Source organism: Melanerpes formicivorus, unplaced genomic scaffold, assembly GCF_026170545.1.
Source record: "Melanerpes formicivorus ecotype bairdi unplaced genomic scaffold, bMelFor1.0.p_v2 SCAF_118, whole genome shotgun sequence".
Classification (NCBI taxonomy): domain Eukaryota; kingdom Metazoa; phylum Chordata; class Aves; order Piciformes; family Picidae; genus Melanerpes; species Melanerpes formicivorus.
In genome coordinates this window covers 751,093-766,980 of record NW_027142470.1, presented here as the reverse complement: position 1 = coordinate 766,980, position 15,888 = coordinate 751,093, and the positions used below count along the sequence as shown (strand labels likewise).

The window sequence follows — 15,888 nt, the reverse complement described above, 5'->3', positions numbered from 1 at the left end:
CACCTGCTGTAGCAGTATGACAACTCCAAAGGTAGAAATGCAGTGGCAGGGTTCAAGCTTACTTCTTAAACCAAGGATTTCTGCTTGCTGGTTAGCAACGTGGGTTTAATTGATGCATTTTGCTGGGCCCCAGGCAACACCCTCAGGAAAACAGCAGCCTGGGGCAGTGAGGTTGTTAAGTAGGTGCTGTTGTGCTGGATCTCCAGCTGCCACTTGTCTGGGGCAGCTTGTGGCCATCAACCAATGTTCTTCTCTTCCTCTTTTCAGTTGCTAACTCCAACACGGGCAGCGGCTCCCGCCGAGACTCCCTGACAGGGAGCAGTGACCTCTACAAGAGGACATCCAGCAGTTTGACACCCATAGGACACAGTTTTTATAATGGCCTTGGCTTTTCCTCCTCTCCTGGACCTGTGGGAATGCCTCTGCCCAGCCAAGGACCTGGCCACTCGCAGACTCCACCACCTTCCTTATCTTCACATGGATCATCTTCAAGTCTGAACCTGGGTAAGAGCCTCAGCCTCACTGTCCCAGCCCTCAGGTCACTGCTCTGCTCTGCCCTGGGACTGTGAGCACCTCACTGCTGGGTCCATACCTGCAGCCTCACTGCTGCTGTTAGCCCTCTGGCAGGGTCCTGGCCTCTACCAGGTAAAGCAGGAGCTGGGGCACCTCTGTAAGGTAGCTGTCCCTCAGCTGTCACACAGGAAGGTTTCTCTGTTGCCTCCTTTCCTCGTGCCTCTGCTATGGGTGACATTGCTAAGTGCAGGGTGAGCCCTGCCTCACACAGCTCTGGGTACCAGCACCAATTGTTTGTTCTCCCTGAACAGAACAGACACTGAGGGCTGAGCCTTTGATGTGTCAGGTGCTTTAAAACACCCCTGAAGTTGTCAGCAATAAATTGATGAGCTGAGGGGCCAGTTTCTTCTTCTGACCAGAGTAAGCCCTGGTGTCTGGAGCTGTGCTTGGCTCTTGGTTCCTGGCTTGCAGCTGACAGTTTGCTTCTGAAAATCTCCCTTCAGTGTGGACTCATCAAAGCACATTGGTGCATGGGAGAGACCTTCCTTTTTGGAGCAGACATTACCTGATGCAGGCTCCACCTTCTGGAGGAGCTTCTGGTTGGCCTAGAGCTTTTATATAGAACAGAGTCAGTCTTAAAATGAAAGTAAGGATTAAATAATGTAGTGATAGGATGAGAAGGGGTGGATTAGAGCTTGAGGAGGGGGGAGATGGAGGTTAGAGACTGGGAAGAAATTCTTGACAGTGAGGATGGGGAACAGGCTGCCCAGAGAGGTGGTGGATGCCTCCTCCTGGAGGTGTTCAAAGCCAGGTTGGATGAGGCCCTGAGCAAGCTGGGCTGGTGGGAGGTGTCCCTGCCCATGGATGATCTTCCATCTCCCTTCCAACCTAAACCATTCTATGAATAAAGCAATGCTCATCTCCACCTCCTGAAGTGTTCATTCCCAGGCCTCACCAGCAAACAAGGCAGGTTGGCTGTTGCTATTGCACCAGAGAATATAGTACATACTCAGGGGAAAAAAACCAACCCTCTTCTGCTTCTGTGATGTATCTGCCTTGAACACAGCTTTTGCTTTTCAGAGCAGCTCTCCATGCATCTCCACACTGCTCAGATTTCTCATGTTTATTACATGCATGTGTGATGAATTTGATGCTGGCTAAAGGTTAGCTTGGAACAGGAATAAATCTGATACTGGGTTTTTCTTTTGAGATGGAGTTCAGATTTACCACCTTCCTCTGGTGGAGCTCTAATAGAATGGGAAGGTTTCAACTTTATTTATGCAGCTGTGCAGTCCTTAAGCTGACAGTTAAAAGAGCTACAATAAATTAATGCTGAAGAGTGAGCAGGTTCCCAGATTTTGCATGGGAGGAAGGCTGTGGCCCCTGCAGGCAAACAAAAGAATGCCTCCTAAAAAGTGGATCAGAGAAAGGTCAATCTGTTAGAGGACAAACTCTGGGCAGACAGGGCAGTTATCATCTGCAGCAGTGGGTTGTGCCCCACAGCAGTCTGTCTTAGCCTTCCCATCCTGACACATGGAGTCCTCTCCTAGTAGCCAGGGTTCCCCTGTGGCTGTCTGTGTGCTTGGGAGTCACAGAATCCCAGAGTTGTCTGGGTTAGAAGAGACCTTTCAGGTTGTCCAGTCCAACCGTTCTCTAACTCTGCCAAGTCTGGGGCTAAATCATGGTCCTCAGCTCCACATCTCTGCCTTTTTGAAACCTCCAGGGATGGGGTTCCACCACCTCCCTGGGCAGCCTGTGCCAGGCTTTGAGAACCCTTTCAGTGAAGAAATTTCTTCCTGATGCCCAACCTAAACCTCCCCTGCTGCAGCTTGAGGCCATTTTGTCTCATTCTATCACTTTTTCCTTTGGAGAAGAGACCAACCCCCACCTGGCTCCAGCCTCCTCTCGGGGAGTTGCAGAGAGCAATGAGGTCTCCCCTCAGCTTCCTCTTCTCCAAACTAAAGAACCTCAGCTCCCTCAGCTGCTCCTCACCAGCCCTGCTCCCCAGACCCTGCTGCAAGAACCACCTCATCTCTTTCTTTGGCTTTCACCTTGAAATCCCTCTCTTTTTTTCAGTTTCCCTTTCACATCTACTGCAAGATGGTGTTGAAAGGAGGTGCAGTTGTCTTTGGTTATAAAACAACTTTTAATGCTCTCAAACCAGCCCAGGCATTGCTTGTCCTTACAAGAAGCTTGAGGTTGCCTCTGTGTCTGTTTGGAATGATACCAGCAGTAGTTTGTGATAGAGAGGATGAGCAGGGTTCCTGAATACCTAACAATGGGCAGGTGGGAACAGCCAGAGGTGGTGTCTGCAAAAAGAGGAGTCAGAGCAGTTGGGTTTAGGGCCAAGTCCCACCTCTGCATCCTGTGGGGGTGAGACAACCTGGGGGAGGCCCTTTGAGTAGCTTTGATTTCAGGGTTGCACAATAACCTCAGAAATTGGCACTGGATGCAGCTGACAATCAGCAGATCTCCAGTGGAAGGCGGTGTCGGTTGTGGCTTTGACTTTGTCACGTCTCCTGCCAGCCCCAGTCACTCATTTGGAGGGTTGATGTTGTGTGTCAAGACTCAGCCTTCTGAAAGCTCACAGAGGTGAAAAATGGCTCTGTGGATAGCAAGCTGGGGGGTGGGGGTGGGGTGTGTGTTCTGGTGGTGTAAAGTGACCTTGTGAGATGTCTAGGTAATCACAAGTACCTGAAATAACCAAGCAGCCACTTCTTACAACAGGAGCTGCTGGAGGAGGAGGAGGAGGAGGCTGAGCTAAATACACACTCTGAACTCAAAGGTGCAGGCACTGAGCAAATGTGCTTAGGTAGAGGAAAGCAGCTGTAAACAAACTTGCACTCTGGGTGCTAAAAGCAGCAGGAGTGCTCCTTCCCCCCCTTTTTTTTTCCCATACTATTGACCAAAATATTAGAATTCTACATCAAAAATAATTTACTTTTAGCCAGGCTACACCTCAGATCCATTCCTGGAGCTCCACAAGCAGTTTTGGTCAGCCCTTTTGTCTCTGGCTGGTGTGGTCCCAATAAAACCCCTTGTTTCTGGCAGTCTGGGGCTGAATGTGTCCAGCTGAGGGTTTTCCTGTTCTGGGATAGGGGTGGGGAGGTGCAGAGGAGCAGTAATTATTTTAATTGCATGGTACTGCTGCGGGAGCTGCCTGGGAGGGAGCTGCCCTGTGCTGTCAGTTGCAAGCAGGATCACTGTGAGAAAGCTGGGAATGGGATTTATTTGAGGGAGAACACTGACTGGAGAGCTGGTAACCAGTTAGCTGTGACCAACTGGGAGGGCTGTAGGGCTGTGTCTCCCTGGGCACACCTGGCACAGGGTGACAGAATGGGACAGTGACCCTTGGGGGATGTCCCAGGGGCTGTAGGCTACTGCCCTTACTAGCCCCAGGGAGGGAGGAGTCCCCATGGCTGGGTGGGTTCTGAGCCTTCTGAGGGGAGGGCAGCAGGGACACTGCTCTGCCTGCTTCCTCAGAGACATATTCTCATCTCTCTTGTGTCCCCATTGCTCATTCTGAGAGCTCCTGAACTTGAAGAGCAGTTTGAGGGCCTTGGAGAAGTCCTCTAGAAGCTTGCTTAAGCAGCACTTCGTTTTCAAGACAGCAGCCTTGGTGTTTTCTTCCTCTGTTTCCTTTTTGACTCATCCTTTCCTTGTCCTTTTTGGGTTTTCACCCCCTGAAATCTTGCAGGGAGAGGTCTGCCTCCAGTGTCCCAGCAAGCACTGAGGAGCTGACTGATCAGTACAGAGTAGCAAACACTGGGTTGTTAGGGCTGTGCTGTGAGCCTGCCCACCTTGCAGTCCCCAGGACAGAGTCTGTGTGCTTTGTCCTCCCCAGATAGGAATCTTTCCTGGCAAATCCTGGACACTTTAAAGGAAACATGGATGGTGTGTTCAGAGGGAGAAGCACAACCCCCCTGCCACAGGCAGACACAACTTCCATCAGCCCAGGTTGCTGGAGGCCTCATCCAACCTGGCCTTGAACACCTCCAGGGAGGAGACATCCACAACCTCTCTGGGCAACCTGTTCCAGTGTCTCCCCACCCTCACTGTAAGGAATTTCTTCCTCTATCTAGTCCAGTTCTGTGCAGACAGAGGGTTGCTATCCACACTACAGACTGCTCTTGTGAAGTTTGAGCTGGCTAAGGACAAGGGAGGAACCACCAGCACCAACAGCTTACACGAGTCCTGTCCCTTCTTTGAGGTTTTTGCCCCTTTACCCTCATGTCCCCAGGTGCTTCAGAAGCTTCCACCCTCTGAACTGCTCCTGAACAAGGAGCTGTTGCATTGTGCTTGTAGGTGAGATCCCCCTGGAGTCAGGGCTCTGGCCAGGTCACTGGCTTCTCAGCCACATGCTGGCATAAAGGAGCTTGAGGCACTCCAAGGTTTGGTGGTTAACAGCTGGGTTTCAGAGCACTTGATCTAAGAAACTTGTCCTCCACACAGTCTCTTCATTCCCAGTATGAGGCTGAACATCCTGGGGAGTCTGGCAGCCAGCATCTCCATCAGAGATGGGTAGAAAAGAGGAGTCACTGCTGTGGGTCACTTGAAATCTCCACAAAGACCAGAAGGGTTTTCTCACAAACCCTCTGACACAGAGGACTGGTTCTGAACTCTGCTTTCCCTCTTAACTACAAGATAAGGCACAGGTGACAGCTGAGTGCCAGACCCTTTCCTCTTGCAGCCATTTGTAGATGCTCAGGAGCTGGTTCTCCACCTCAGCATGGCAGTGCTGTGACTCCTGTTTACTCCAGGCTTACAGAAAGAAGCTGTAGTGCTGAGCTCTGCCAATGCCATGGCAAACTCTGTGTTCAGACTGTCCCTCTTGGGTTCCTTCACTTGAGAGGTGTTTCACTGGTCCCTTCCTGGTCCCTGTCCTGGTCCTTCCAGCAGGAGTATCATTTGGTCACCTTCTGGAGTGTTGGCTCAGTTAAGAAGTCAGGTAGATAGAGAATCATTAAGGTTGGAAAAGACCTTTCAGAAGGTGGTGGTCACACCACTGGCAGGACAGCTCTAGCAGATGTGAATAAGGAGCTCTCAATCATCTCTTCAGGCAAGAGGACACTTGGCAGTCTCTCTGGAGAAGTCACAACATAGTTGACTAGCCTGGAGGCACAGAGACAGACTGGGAGCGTTGGGGTTGCTCAGTCTGGAGAAGGCTCTGAGGAGACCACCTTGTGGCTTTCCAGGATCTGAAAGGGGCTCCAAGAAAGCTGGGGAGGGACTTTTTATAGGATGTCAGAGAGTGATAGGAGTGGGGGGGATGGAGCAAAGCTAGAAATGGGGAGATTCAGATTGGATGTTAGGAAGAAGTTGTTCCCCATGAGGGTGGTGAGAGCCTGGCCCAGGTTGCCCAGGGAGGTGGTGGAAGCCTCCTGCCTGGAGGTGTTTGCAGCCAGGCTGGATGTGGCTGTGAGCAACCTGCTGCAGTGTGAGGTGTCCCTGGATGTGGCAGGGGGCTTGGAGCTGGCTGATCCTTGAGGTCCCTTCCAACCCTAACAATTCTGTGATTCTATAAGTAGGCTGATACCAGGTACTTAACTCTCATATAGCATTGCTGCACAGGAGCTTCCTTCAGATACTGATGGCAGAGGACTGCAGGTCACTCAGCCTCTCCTTTTATCATTTTAATTTCAGGCACTGGTGGCTGCCAGGAGGTTTCTTGCCTTAAAGGTTCTTCCTTCCCTCGCTAAGACTCCTTGCAGCTTGTATTTTTCCAGGTGGTTTGTCCTCTCTGCCTCATGTTGGCCTTTCAGGTGGGAGGTGCCCATGTGATAAGAAGATTTCTCTTGGAAGGACTTTGTCCCACTCAGGACAAGCCATACTGCAGGCATCTTGCAGTCTGTGGCCAGCAGAGGGATCCCAAGCCCTGCAGGAAGGGGAAGAGGCCTCTGCCAGAGCTCTGGAGTGATGTTCATAGATTCATAGAATCAACCAGCACTGGTTAGGCCAAACCTTGAGTGCTGTGTCCAGTTCTGGGCTCCTCAATTTAAGAAGGACCCTAGGACACTATACACAGAATCACAGAATATGTTGGGTTGACCTTGAAGGTCATCTTGTCCAATCCTCCATCAGGGACATCCTCAACTAGATAGGGTGCTCACAGTTTGACCTTGAGTGTCTCCAGGGATGGGGCAGCTCCCACCTCTCTGGGCTACCGGGGCCAGGGGCTCACCACCCTCAGTGTCAAACATTGTTCCCCACTCTCCAGTCTGAATCTCCCTCTTGTAGTTCAAACCATCTCCCCTTGTCCTGTCACAACAGACCCTGCTCAAAAGTCTGTCCCCAGCTTTCTGATCAGCCCCTTTGAGCACTGAAAGGCCACCAGAAGGTCTCCCTGGAGCCTTCTCTTCTGCAAGCTGAACAGCCCCAGTTCAACCTGGCCTCAAACAGAGGGCTCCCAGCCTCCAGCCCCTGCCAGCACTGCTGTGGTCTCCTTTGTCCCTGCTCCTACAGGTCCCTGTCTGTGCTGTGATGAAGACTCTGGCGTGGTGAGGGGGGGTGTCTCAGCACAGCACAGCAGAGGGGCAGAATCCCCTCCCTGCCCCTGCTGCCCACACTGCTGGGGATCAGCTCAGGACAGGCTGGGGCTGGGCTGGCAGCTCTCAGGGCTGGGTCCTCTCCAGCTTTGCACCCCCAAGTCTTCCTCCATCATTGCTGCAGCCTCCAACAGCACCGAGTCTGCTGCTCCCACCACCTCTGGACCCCCCCTAACCCTCCACCTCCATACCCCTCCTTGCCTTCATCCCCCTCCTTGTGCCTGTGCCTTGCAGGGGGCCTGACGAACGGCAGCGGCCGCTACATCTCGGCGGCGCCGGGCGCGGAGGCCAAGTACCGCAGCGCCAGCAGCGCCTCCAGCCTGTTCAGCCCCAGCAGCACGCTGTTCCCCTCCTCCCGCCTGCGCTACGGCATGTCCGACGTCATGCCCTCGGGCCGCAGCCGCCTGCTGGAGGACTTCCGCAACAACCGCTACCCCAACCTGCAGCTGAGGGAGATCGCCGGCCACATCATGGAGTTCTCCCAAGATCAGCACGGATCCAGGTGGGAACAAAGGCCTCTCGCTGCCCCCAGGTTGTGGTTTGGAGCACGGCCCGGAGCAGAGAGCTGTAGATGGTAGATTGACAGAGTGGTCTGGGTCGGATGGGACCTTAAAGATCGCCTGGTTCCAACCCCCTGGCCATGGGCAGGGATGCCTCTGACTAGATCTGGTTACTCCAAAGCCTCAAGAAGTAGAGCAGGGAGAATCATAGAATGGTAGGAACTGGAGCTCATCCAGTCCCACCCCCTTGCTAAAGCAGGGCACCCACAGCAGCTTGGCCAGGATCACAGTGGCCAGAGGGGTTTGGAAGCTCACCAGAGAAAGGAGACTCCACAACCTCTCTGGGCAGCCTGCTGCAGGGCTCCAGGGCCCTCACACCAAAGAAGTTTCTTCTCATGCTGTGGAGGAGGAGGTGGAGCTGTGAACTGCCAAGTGGAGTCACACTGCTTCTGCTCTGTACAGACTGTTTGGTGCAGATGCTGATAGAATTATAGAATGTGCTGGGTTGGAAGTGACCTCTAAAGGTCATCTAATCCAACCCTCTGCAGCAAGCAGGGACATCCCCAACTAGAGCTCAGAGCCCAGTCAAGCCTGGCCTTTTAAGTCTTCAGGGATGGGGCCTCCACTGCCCTCAGACTAATGGACTTCTTTCTGATGTCCAGTCTAAATCTAGTCTGCTCCAGTTTCAAACCACAGCCCCTTGTCCTGTCACTACAAGCCCTTGTCAAAAGTCCCTCCCCAGCTCTCCTGGAGCCCCCTTCTGGTACTGGAAGGCTGCTCGAAGATTTCCCTGGAGCCTTCTCAGGGTTGAACAACCCCAGGCAAGCTCCTGAAGAGCTGCTTGCTTGCTCTCTGAGCTTCTTACTGGCCCCACTGGCATAGCCAAACTCATCTTCAAGAGCTACCTCACTCTAGTACTCTTAGCTTGGAGTGAGGAGGTTGCTGTGACCATTAACCTCACGGCTGTGACCACCCCAAGGGTTCAGATTGCTGGGTATGGCAACTGTGAAAGACTGGGCTTGTGAGCGCTCAGTGTGTGAGGCTTTGGGAAGGGGGTTGTGTTAGCAGCTGTGGTGAGGGTGTGTGTTTGTGCCAGTGGCATCACAGCAGCTGTGGTGAGGGCGTTTGTGCCAGTGGCATCACAGCAGCTCTGCTTCCCAGGTTCATTCAGCTGAAACTGGAGCGAGCCACCCCAGCAGAACGCCAGCTTGTCTTCAACGAGATCCTCCAGGCAGCTTACCAGTTGATGGTTGATGTCTTTGGCAATTATGTCATCCAGAAGTTCTTTGAAGTAAGTCTGCATTCCCCTGAAGGCCTTACTCAGGTTCCTGCTGCCTTCTGGGGTACTGGACCAGTTTGTAGAAACCCTGCTACCAGGCTCCAAGTGGGAGATACCTGTCCACAGTGATGTCATCTCCTCCCCACAGGCTGTTGCAGCGTTGCTCTTGAGGTGCTGAGGCTCATAAAGATTCATCTGAAAAGTAGCACTTGGCTTGGAGGTGCCATAAGGTGTAGGAATAAATAGCAGCACCCCAAGGAGACTTCTCAAGGGGGCTGTGCTGGGCCCCCAGGATTCAGCACCAAAAGAAACACTTCTGCAGCCAGCAGCAGCCATGGGAAGGAAGTGTTGTGTTTTCCTACCAGGAGGTTGGGCAGGCACCCATCTCTCCCTCTTGCCAGTGGTCTGTTGCTCCTTCACCAGGCCTTGGTGCTTCCTCTGTCTGGTGGTTTGCTCTCAGGCCAGTCAGGGGCTGGTGAACTGGCACATGCCACCCTGGTGGCACCGGCACCCTGGGCTCTGGGGTGTCTCAACGTGTGCGAGGCTGTGTGACACGCACAGAGCAGACACCTGGCTGCAGCTCTTGCCATGCACTGGGCTGGGGTGGGCATTTTTGGTCCTGGTTCAACACTGGGAGGGTATGGGAGGGCTGCTGTGCCCCTGGGACCCCTCCTCAGGGCTTTGAGCTGGTAGTGACTGCTTTTCATCTCCCCAGTTTGGCAGCCTGGAACAGAAGCTGGCCTTGGCAGAACGTATCCGTGGGCATGTTCTGTCCCTGGCCCTGCAGATGTATGGCTGCAGGGTGATCCAGAAGGCCCTGGAGTTTATCCCCCCAGACCAGCAGGTAATTGTAAGTTTCAATTTTAACTTTCTTCTTGATGTTGAATGTTCCTTGGCGTTTGGTGGCCTGAACCTCGACCTTCTGTTCCTCTTGTGGCTGGTGTTGTGGTTTGGTTTCTGGCATGTTTGTTCAGTCTCATGTGCATGATGAGTGTGTCACAAGCCTTGGGGGGGAGGTCTTCTTGTCATCTCCTTGTTCCACTGGACTGGGAATGGGGTTGGGTCTCTGTTCATCCCCTGAGAGCAGGTTGTGTATGTAGGGGAAATGGAGAATGGTGGGGAATTAGAAGACAGATTCACAGATTGCAGCATGTTGGAAGAGACCCTCAAAGCTCATGTTGTCTAACAGGGACATCTCCAACAATATCAAGCTGGCCAGGCCCCCATCAAGTTTGACCTTCAGTGTCTCTAGGGATGGGGTCTCCACCACCTCTCTGGGCAACCTGTCCCAGTATTTCACTACTGTCATTGTGCAGAACTTCCTCCTGATGTCCAACCTGTATCTCCCCTGCTCCTGTTCCAAACCATTGCCCCTCATCCTGTCACATAGGTTGCATTGCATTGGGTTGGAAGGAACCCTCAAAGGACACTACAGGTCCTTCTGAACAGCCCCTCCCCAGCCTTCCCACAGGTTCCCTTCAGGTAGTGAAATACAGTTCTAAGTTTTCCCTGGAGCCTGCTCTTCTCCAGCCTGAGCAAGTCCCAGCTCTCTCAGCATGTCCCCAGACAATTCCCTCTTGGCCTGTCTCTGGACACCCTTTATGAAAAATCTCTCCCCAGCTTTCCTGTAGGATCCCTTCAGGTACTGGAAGGCAGCTCTAGGGTGCTTAGCTCATCAGGGTAGACTCAGGTCTAATGAAGGGAGGCCTTCACCTCCCTTCTCTTGGGATATCTTCCTCGCTGGTTTCCATAGCACAGCAAGCTTCATCTCAGCACTTGGGCCACTGGAAGGCTTCCAGTTGGGAATCCATTGGTGTCTCCTCCAATACCTTTCATGCAGAAGGGAGAGGTTGGTGTTTGTCAGCCCTGAATCCTGGTGGTGCTTTCTGTTTGTCTTCCTCTCCCCATAGAATGAGATGGTTCGGGAGCTGGACGGCCACGTCCTCAAGTGCGTGAAAGACCAGAACGGCAACCACGTGGTGCAGAAGTGCATTGAGTGTGTGCAGCCTCAGTCCCTGCAGTTCATCATCGATGCCTTTAAGGGACAGGTGAGTCCTGCACCCACATCCTGACTCATCTCTGTGTTCTTCAAAGCTGCTTTGAGCAGGGTGAGAGGGGTTGTAACTTGTTCAGCTTCTCTGCCTTCTAAACGTTAGCAGGCATCAGCTGAAAAGTTACCACTGGGCAGCCTGGAAGCTCCTTGCTCTTGTCTGTTATTTCTGTGCAGGTGCAGCACAGTAAAGCATGCTTGCAAACATGTTTCTTCAACACTTAGAGGGCTTTGACTGATAGAGGCAAAACCTGGTCTCTCACTAATGTATCTTCACAGAATGCTGGGGGTTGGAAAGGACCTCTGGAGAGGAACTAGTCTAACCTCCTGCCAAAGCAGGGTCACCTAGAGAAGGTCACACAGGAACACATCCTGGCAGGTTTTGAAAGTCTCCAGAGATGGAGACTGCACCACATCTCTGGGTAGCCTGCTCCAGGGCTCCACCACCTTTAAATTAGAGAAGTTCCTCCTCATGTTTAGATGGAGCTTCCTGTGTTCAGCTTTGTGCCTGTGACCCCATGTCCTGTCACTGGGGAGCACTGAAAAAGCCTAGGCCCATCCTCCTGACACCTACCCTTGAAGTATTGATCAGCATTGATGAGATCCCCCTCAGTCCTCTCTTCTCTAGGCTAAACAGCCCCAAGTCCCTCAGACTTTCCTCATCACAGAGATGTTCCAGTCCCCTAGCCATCTTTCTAGCCCTTTGTGTTACCCTCTCAAACAGTTGCTTGTCCTTCAAAGGACACCACCTTCACAGTAAAGGTGGTGAGCAGAATTTGGGCACAGTCAACTTGAGTTGTGCTCCCTGGCTGTGAGGTTGGCATAGAGGAGAGGAGCACTCTTTGCCAAGGGCCTCAAACCAGAGCAGAACATGAGTTTGATCTAGCAAAGTGCAGTTCCTTGTGCTTCATTCTCCAGTGTTCTCTTGATGTCCTCTTGTGCATCAATGGCCTGGATCTGAATTGGCTGCATTGTGCCTGCAGTCAGCTTGCCTTCCATTCCAGAGGCACTGGTTTGGGTGTTCCCAAGTTCAGCTTAATTGGCTTTGGAGAAGGACTTTGAAGTGTTGCTGGGTTTTGCCATAGGGGATGAGGGGAGCCTGTGGCTGCTCCAGCAGGAACCAGCCTTTATTAGTTTGGCTGCTCCTAGAGCGGCTCTGAAAGCAGAGACTTGCTTGGCTCTGTCCAAACAAGCAGGCTCGTAGCTGGAAACCTGCTCAGCAGATTTGCTGGTTGGAGCTCAGCTTTGGAGCTTCCACTGGGGAGTTGGGCAAGGCAGGAGATAGAGATACCTCTGGGAGCTCAGCTGATGACACCAGCCCTTTCTGAGCAGCCATCTCAGTTCCATCTGAACTTTCACATGGAAGATGAAACTTAGCACCTCAAGACTGTTTTTCCTGCAGTTAATTGCATTTCAGGTCTTGTTTCCCTGCACAGTTTGCTCACTAGTTATTAAAAATGTGTAGCCTGTCAATTTAACTTTGGGCTTGGATTTGCTTTGTTCTTTCTAATTTAAAGCAACCAAGGAGGACTTTGCTCAGTTTCCTGTCCAGAGCACAGCAATAATCAAATGTGTGCTGTTCTTCCTGACAGATTTGGTAATCCCTGAGAAATGAGAGGGCAGGCTTTTTTTTTGTTGTCCTTTCTGCTAAGAAGCAGTTAAGGCTTTTAAACAAAATCCAAACAGTGGAAGAAAATCCTTTGCTGAGCATTTTTTCCCTTTCCTGCTTCATACCATTTGTTGTGTGTTTTAACCCACGCAGCTGGCAAGCAGCAGGCTGGCTTTCCTCTTCTGGAACACCTTCTGATGATGCTTGCTTGTCCCAGTGGGCTTTTTATTAACCATGAGGCTTTGCCATGCACACCTGTATATTGCAGCTGTGAATGGTAATGATACTCTGATCACAGAGTGGTGAAGGCTGGAAGGGACCTCTGGAGATCATCCAGTCCAAACCCCCCTGCTAAAGCAGGGCACCCACAGCAGCTTGCCCAGGAGCACAATGGCCAGAGGGGGGTTGGAAGCTCTGCAGACAAGGAGACTCCACAACCTCTCTGGGCAGCCTGCTCCAGGCCTCAAGAACCCTCACACCAAACAAATTTTTCTTCCTGATCAGATGGAACCTCTTGGGTTCCTGTATGTGCCCAGTGCCCCTTGTGCTGTCTCTGGGCACCACTGACAAGAGTCTGGCCCCATCCTAATGACCTCCACCCTTTAGCTCTTGCTGAGCATTGCTCAGATCCCCTCTGGGGCTGCTCCTTTCCAGGCTCAACAGCCCCAGGGCTCTCAGCTTTTCCTCCTCACAGAGATGCTTCAGGCCCCTCAGCATCTTCCCAGCCTCTGCTGGACTCTCTCCAGTAGTTCCCTGACTGTTGAAGTGGGGAGCCCAGAGCTGGACCCAGTACTCCAGATATGGCCTCACCGGGGCTGAGTCGAAAGCGAGGAGAAGTTGCTTGACATGCTGGCCATGCTCTTCTTCACACCCCCTAGCAGACCATGTGCTTTCTTGGCCCTGAGGGCACATTGCTGACTCATTTGTTTCCCTGCCCCTTGGGTGGGGAAGCAGCAGCACAGGTAGGGCTGTGCTGTGCCTGCCGTCACCTGCCAGTGCTGTGGCAGCAGGGGACCGATGCTCTCAGGTCCGCTTGATGCCGTCTCGAGCTGCCAGTGCTGCAAGCTCTCTTCACCTGCCATCTCTGGGTGAAGCCACCATGTGTTCATAGAAGTGCAGGGGGGTTCTGGGGTTCCCAAGGACTAACAGAGGTGTCACTGCCTGTGCTTGCCTGTCTCTGCCGAGTGCAGGTCTTCGCCTTGTCCACACACCCCTACGGCTGCCGCGTCATCCAGAGGATCCTGGAGCACTGCCTGCCCGAGCAGACCCTGCCCATCCTGGAGGAGCTTCACCAACACACCGAGCAGCTTGTGCAGGTCAGTGTGGGGAGGAGCAGAGCTGCTGCTGTGAGATGGTTCTTGCCTGCTGCCCTGCAGTAGGAGTGCTGCCGGCAGCCTCTTGGGGATGGCAGCTGGAGTGCTGCTGGGGTTAGCTGAGCACAGGGAGGCTGCTCCTGAGGAGGGGTGGGAAGGAGCATGGCAGACAAGAAGATCATCACTCAACCTAAAATCAAGGAGTCATAGAATGGTTTGGGTTGGAAGGTACCCTAAAGATCATCCAGTTCCAGCCCCCCTGTCATGGACAGGGACATCTCCCACTAGCTCAGGTTGCCCAAGGCCTCATCTGGCCTGGCCTTGAACACCCCCAGGGAGGTGTTCCGGTGTCTCATTTGTTCTGGTTATGTGCAAATACCCAGCAGGTACCAAGCTGCAGTCACTTTCCTTTCTGAAAGGATCTTGAGTGGGGCTCTTGAGTGTCCTGTTGCTTCACTCCAGACCTGACAGTGCCTGCCGGAAGGATCTAAAGGGGGCTGATGTGAAGAGCTGGTCACTGCTTGGCAAAGACACTGCCAAGTGATTTGGGTTCCTGAAATCACAGAACCATTTTGGTTGGAAAAGCCCTTTCCTGGCTGCCTTTCCTCCTCCTTGCAGTCCTCTGGGGAGTTGTTTTACTGGGATCCTGGTATTTGGCCTACAACAGGAAAGGAACCCTGTCCTGTATGCTCATGTCCTTAGCATGTGCAAAGTGGGAAGAGGGTGGACATGGAGGGGAGGCATCAGGTCATACCTCTGGCTTTGTGGTCTGAGTATACCCCCATTCAGAATGTGACCATGGCTCTAGCTAGAGCCATGGCACAGCCCTCCAGGGCTTGTGATTTTGTGTGTTTGAACCTGGAGGAAGCAAAGAAACTTGACCTACACAGAGTATTGACATCAGAGAATCCTAGAATGGCTTGGGTTGGAAGGAGCCTTGCAGACTATCTACTCCAACCTCCCTTCCATGGGCAGGGACACCTCTCAACTAGACTTGGCTGCTGAAGGTCTCACCCATGAGACACCATGGTCAAGGACATTCTCTTGAGTGTTAGGACTTGATGCAGCATTTTCCCTCTTGGTAAAGCTCCAGAAGGGCTTTTTTCACAGGCTCACAGGATGTTAGGGCTTGGAAGGGACCTCTGAAGGTCATAGAGTCCAACCTCCCTTGCCAGAGCAGGACCATAGAATCCAGCACAGGTCACACAGGAACACATCCAGATGGGGCTTGAAAGTCTCCAGAGAAGGAGACCCCCCCAACCTCTCTGGGCAGCCTGCTCCAGTGCTCTGTGACCTTCACAGTGAAGAAGTTCCTCCTCATGCTGAGGTGGAACCTCCTGTGCTTGAGTTGATGTCCATTGCCTTTTGTCTGTGATTTGTGCAGCAGCTGTTTCAGTGAGTGCTTAGCTCAGGCTTGTGGGTCACAATGCGGAGTGGGGACTGGTTTGATGTGAGTGGTTCCTGTCTAGGTTTTGTCACACACTTCTGCTGTCCCCCACACAGGACCAGTATGGGAACTACGTCATCCAGCACGTCCTGGAGCATGGGCGGCCTGAGGACAAGAGCAAGATTGTAGCAGAGATCAGAGGCAATGTGCTGGTCTTGAGTCAACATAAATTTGCCAGGTATGGGTTTGTTTCTTTGACTGTCCATGCCCCATGGAAGCATGGGCACATGGTAGAGCTGCAGAAGAGTTGGGGTGAAGTGTAAGGAGGTGAAAACCTGTGCCTGCCCACACAAAGCTGTTTGTAACTGCTGCTGAGCTGGGCTGGGTGCCTGGCAGGGTGAGTTTAACTTGTGATGAAGGTCTTGGAGTCAAAGAGTTGCTTTGGTTGGAAAGGACCTTAAATATCATCCAGTCCAACCAGTCTCTAACTCTGCCAAGGCTGGGGCTAAACCATGACCCTCAGCACCACATCTCTGCCTCTTTTAAGCACCTCCAGGGGTGGGCATTCAGCCACCTCCCTGGGAAAGCCTGTGCCAGTCTTTGAGAACCCTTTCAATGAAGAAGTTTCTTCTGATGTCCAGTCTAGACCTCCCCTGCTGCAACTTGAGGCCATTTCCTTTTCTATCCCTTGT

At 52.6% G+C, this 15,888-nt stretch overlaps 1 protein-coding gene across 9 annotated transcripts in view; it reads left to right on the top strand.

The window, feature by feature from the left end:
- The window catches only part of PUM1 (pumilio RNA binding family member 1), a 96,578-nt gene that overhangs the window by 71,285 nt on the left and 9,405 nt on the right, over positions 1–15,888 (top strand). For 6 of the 9 annotated variants that reach the window (XM_068167481.1, XM_068167480.1, XM_068167474.1 and 3 more), the window contains 7 exons: positions 268–504; positions 7,293–7,560; positions 8,720–8,849; positions 9,553–9,687; positions 10,748–10,885; positions 13,687–13,812; positions 15,313–15,434. In XM_068167481.1, coding sequence (XP_068023582.1) covers positions 268–504; positions 7,293–7,560; positions 8,720–8,849; positions 9,553–9,687; positions 10,748–10,885; positions 13,687–13,812; positions 15,313–15,434 — 1,156 coding nt within the window. The remainder of the gene's footprint in view (positions 1–267; positions 505–7,292; positions 7,561–8,719; positions 8,850–9,552; positions 9,688–10,747; positions 10,886–13,686; positions 13,813–15,312; positions 15,435–15,888) is intronic. The other 3 variants (XM_068167482.1, XM_068167478.1, XM_068167475.1) reach the window with 1 other exon arrangement.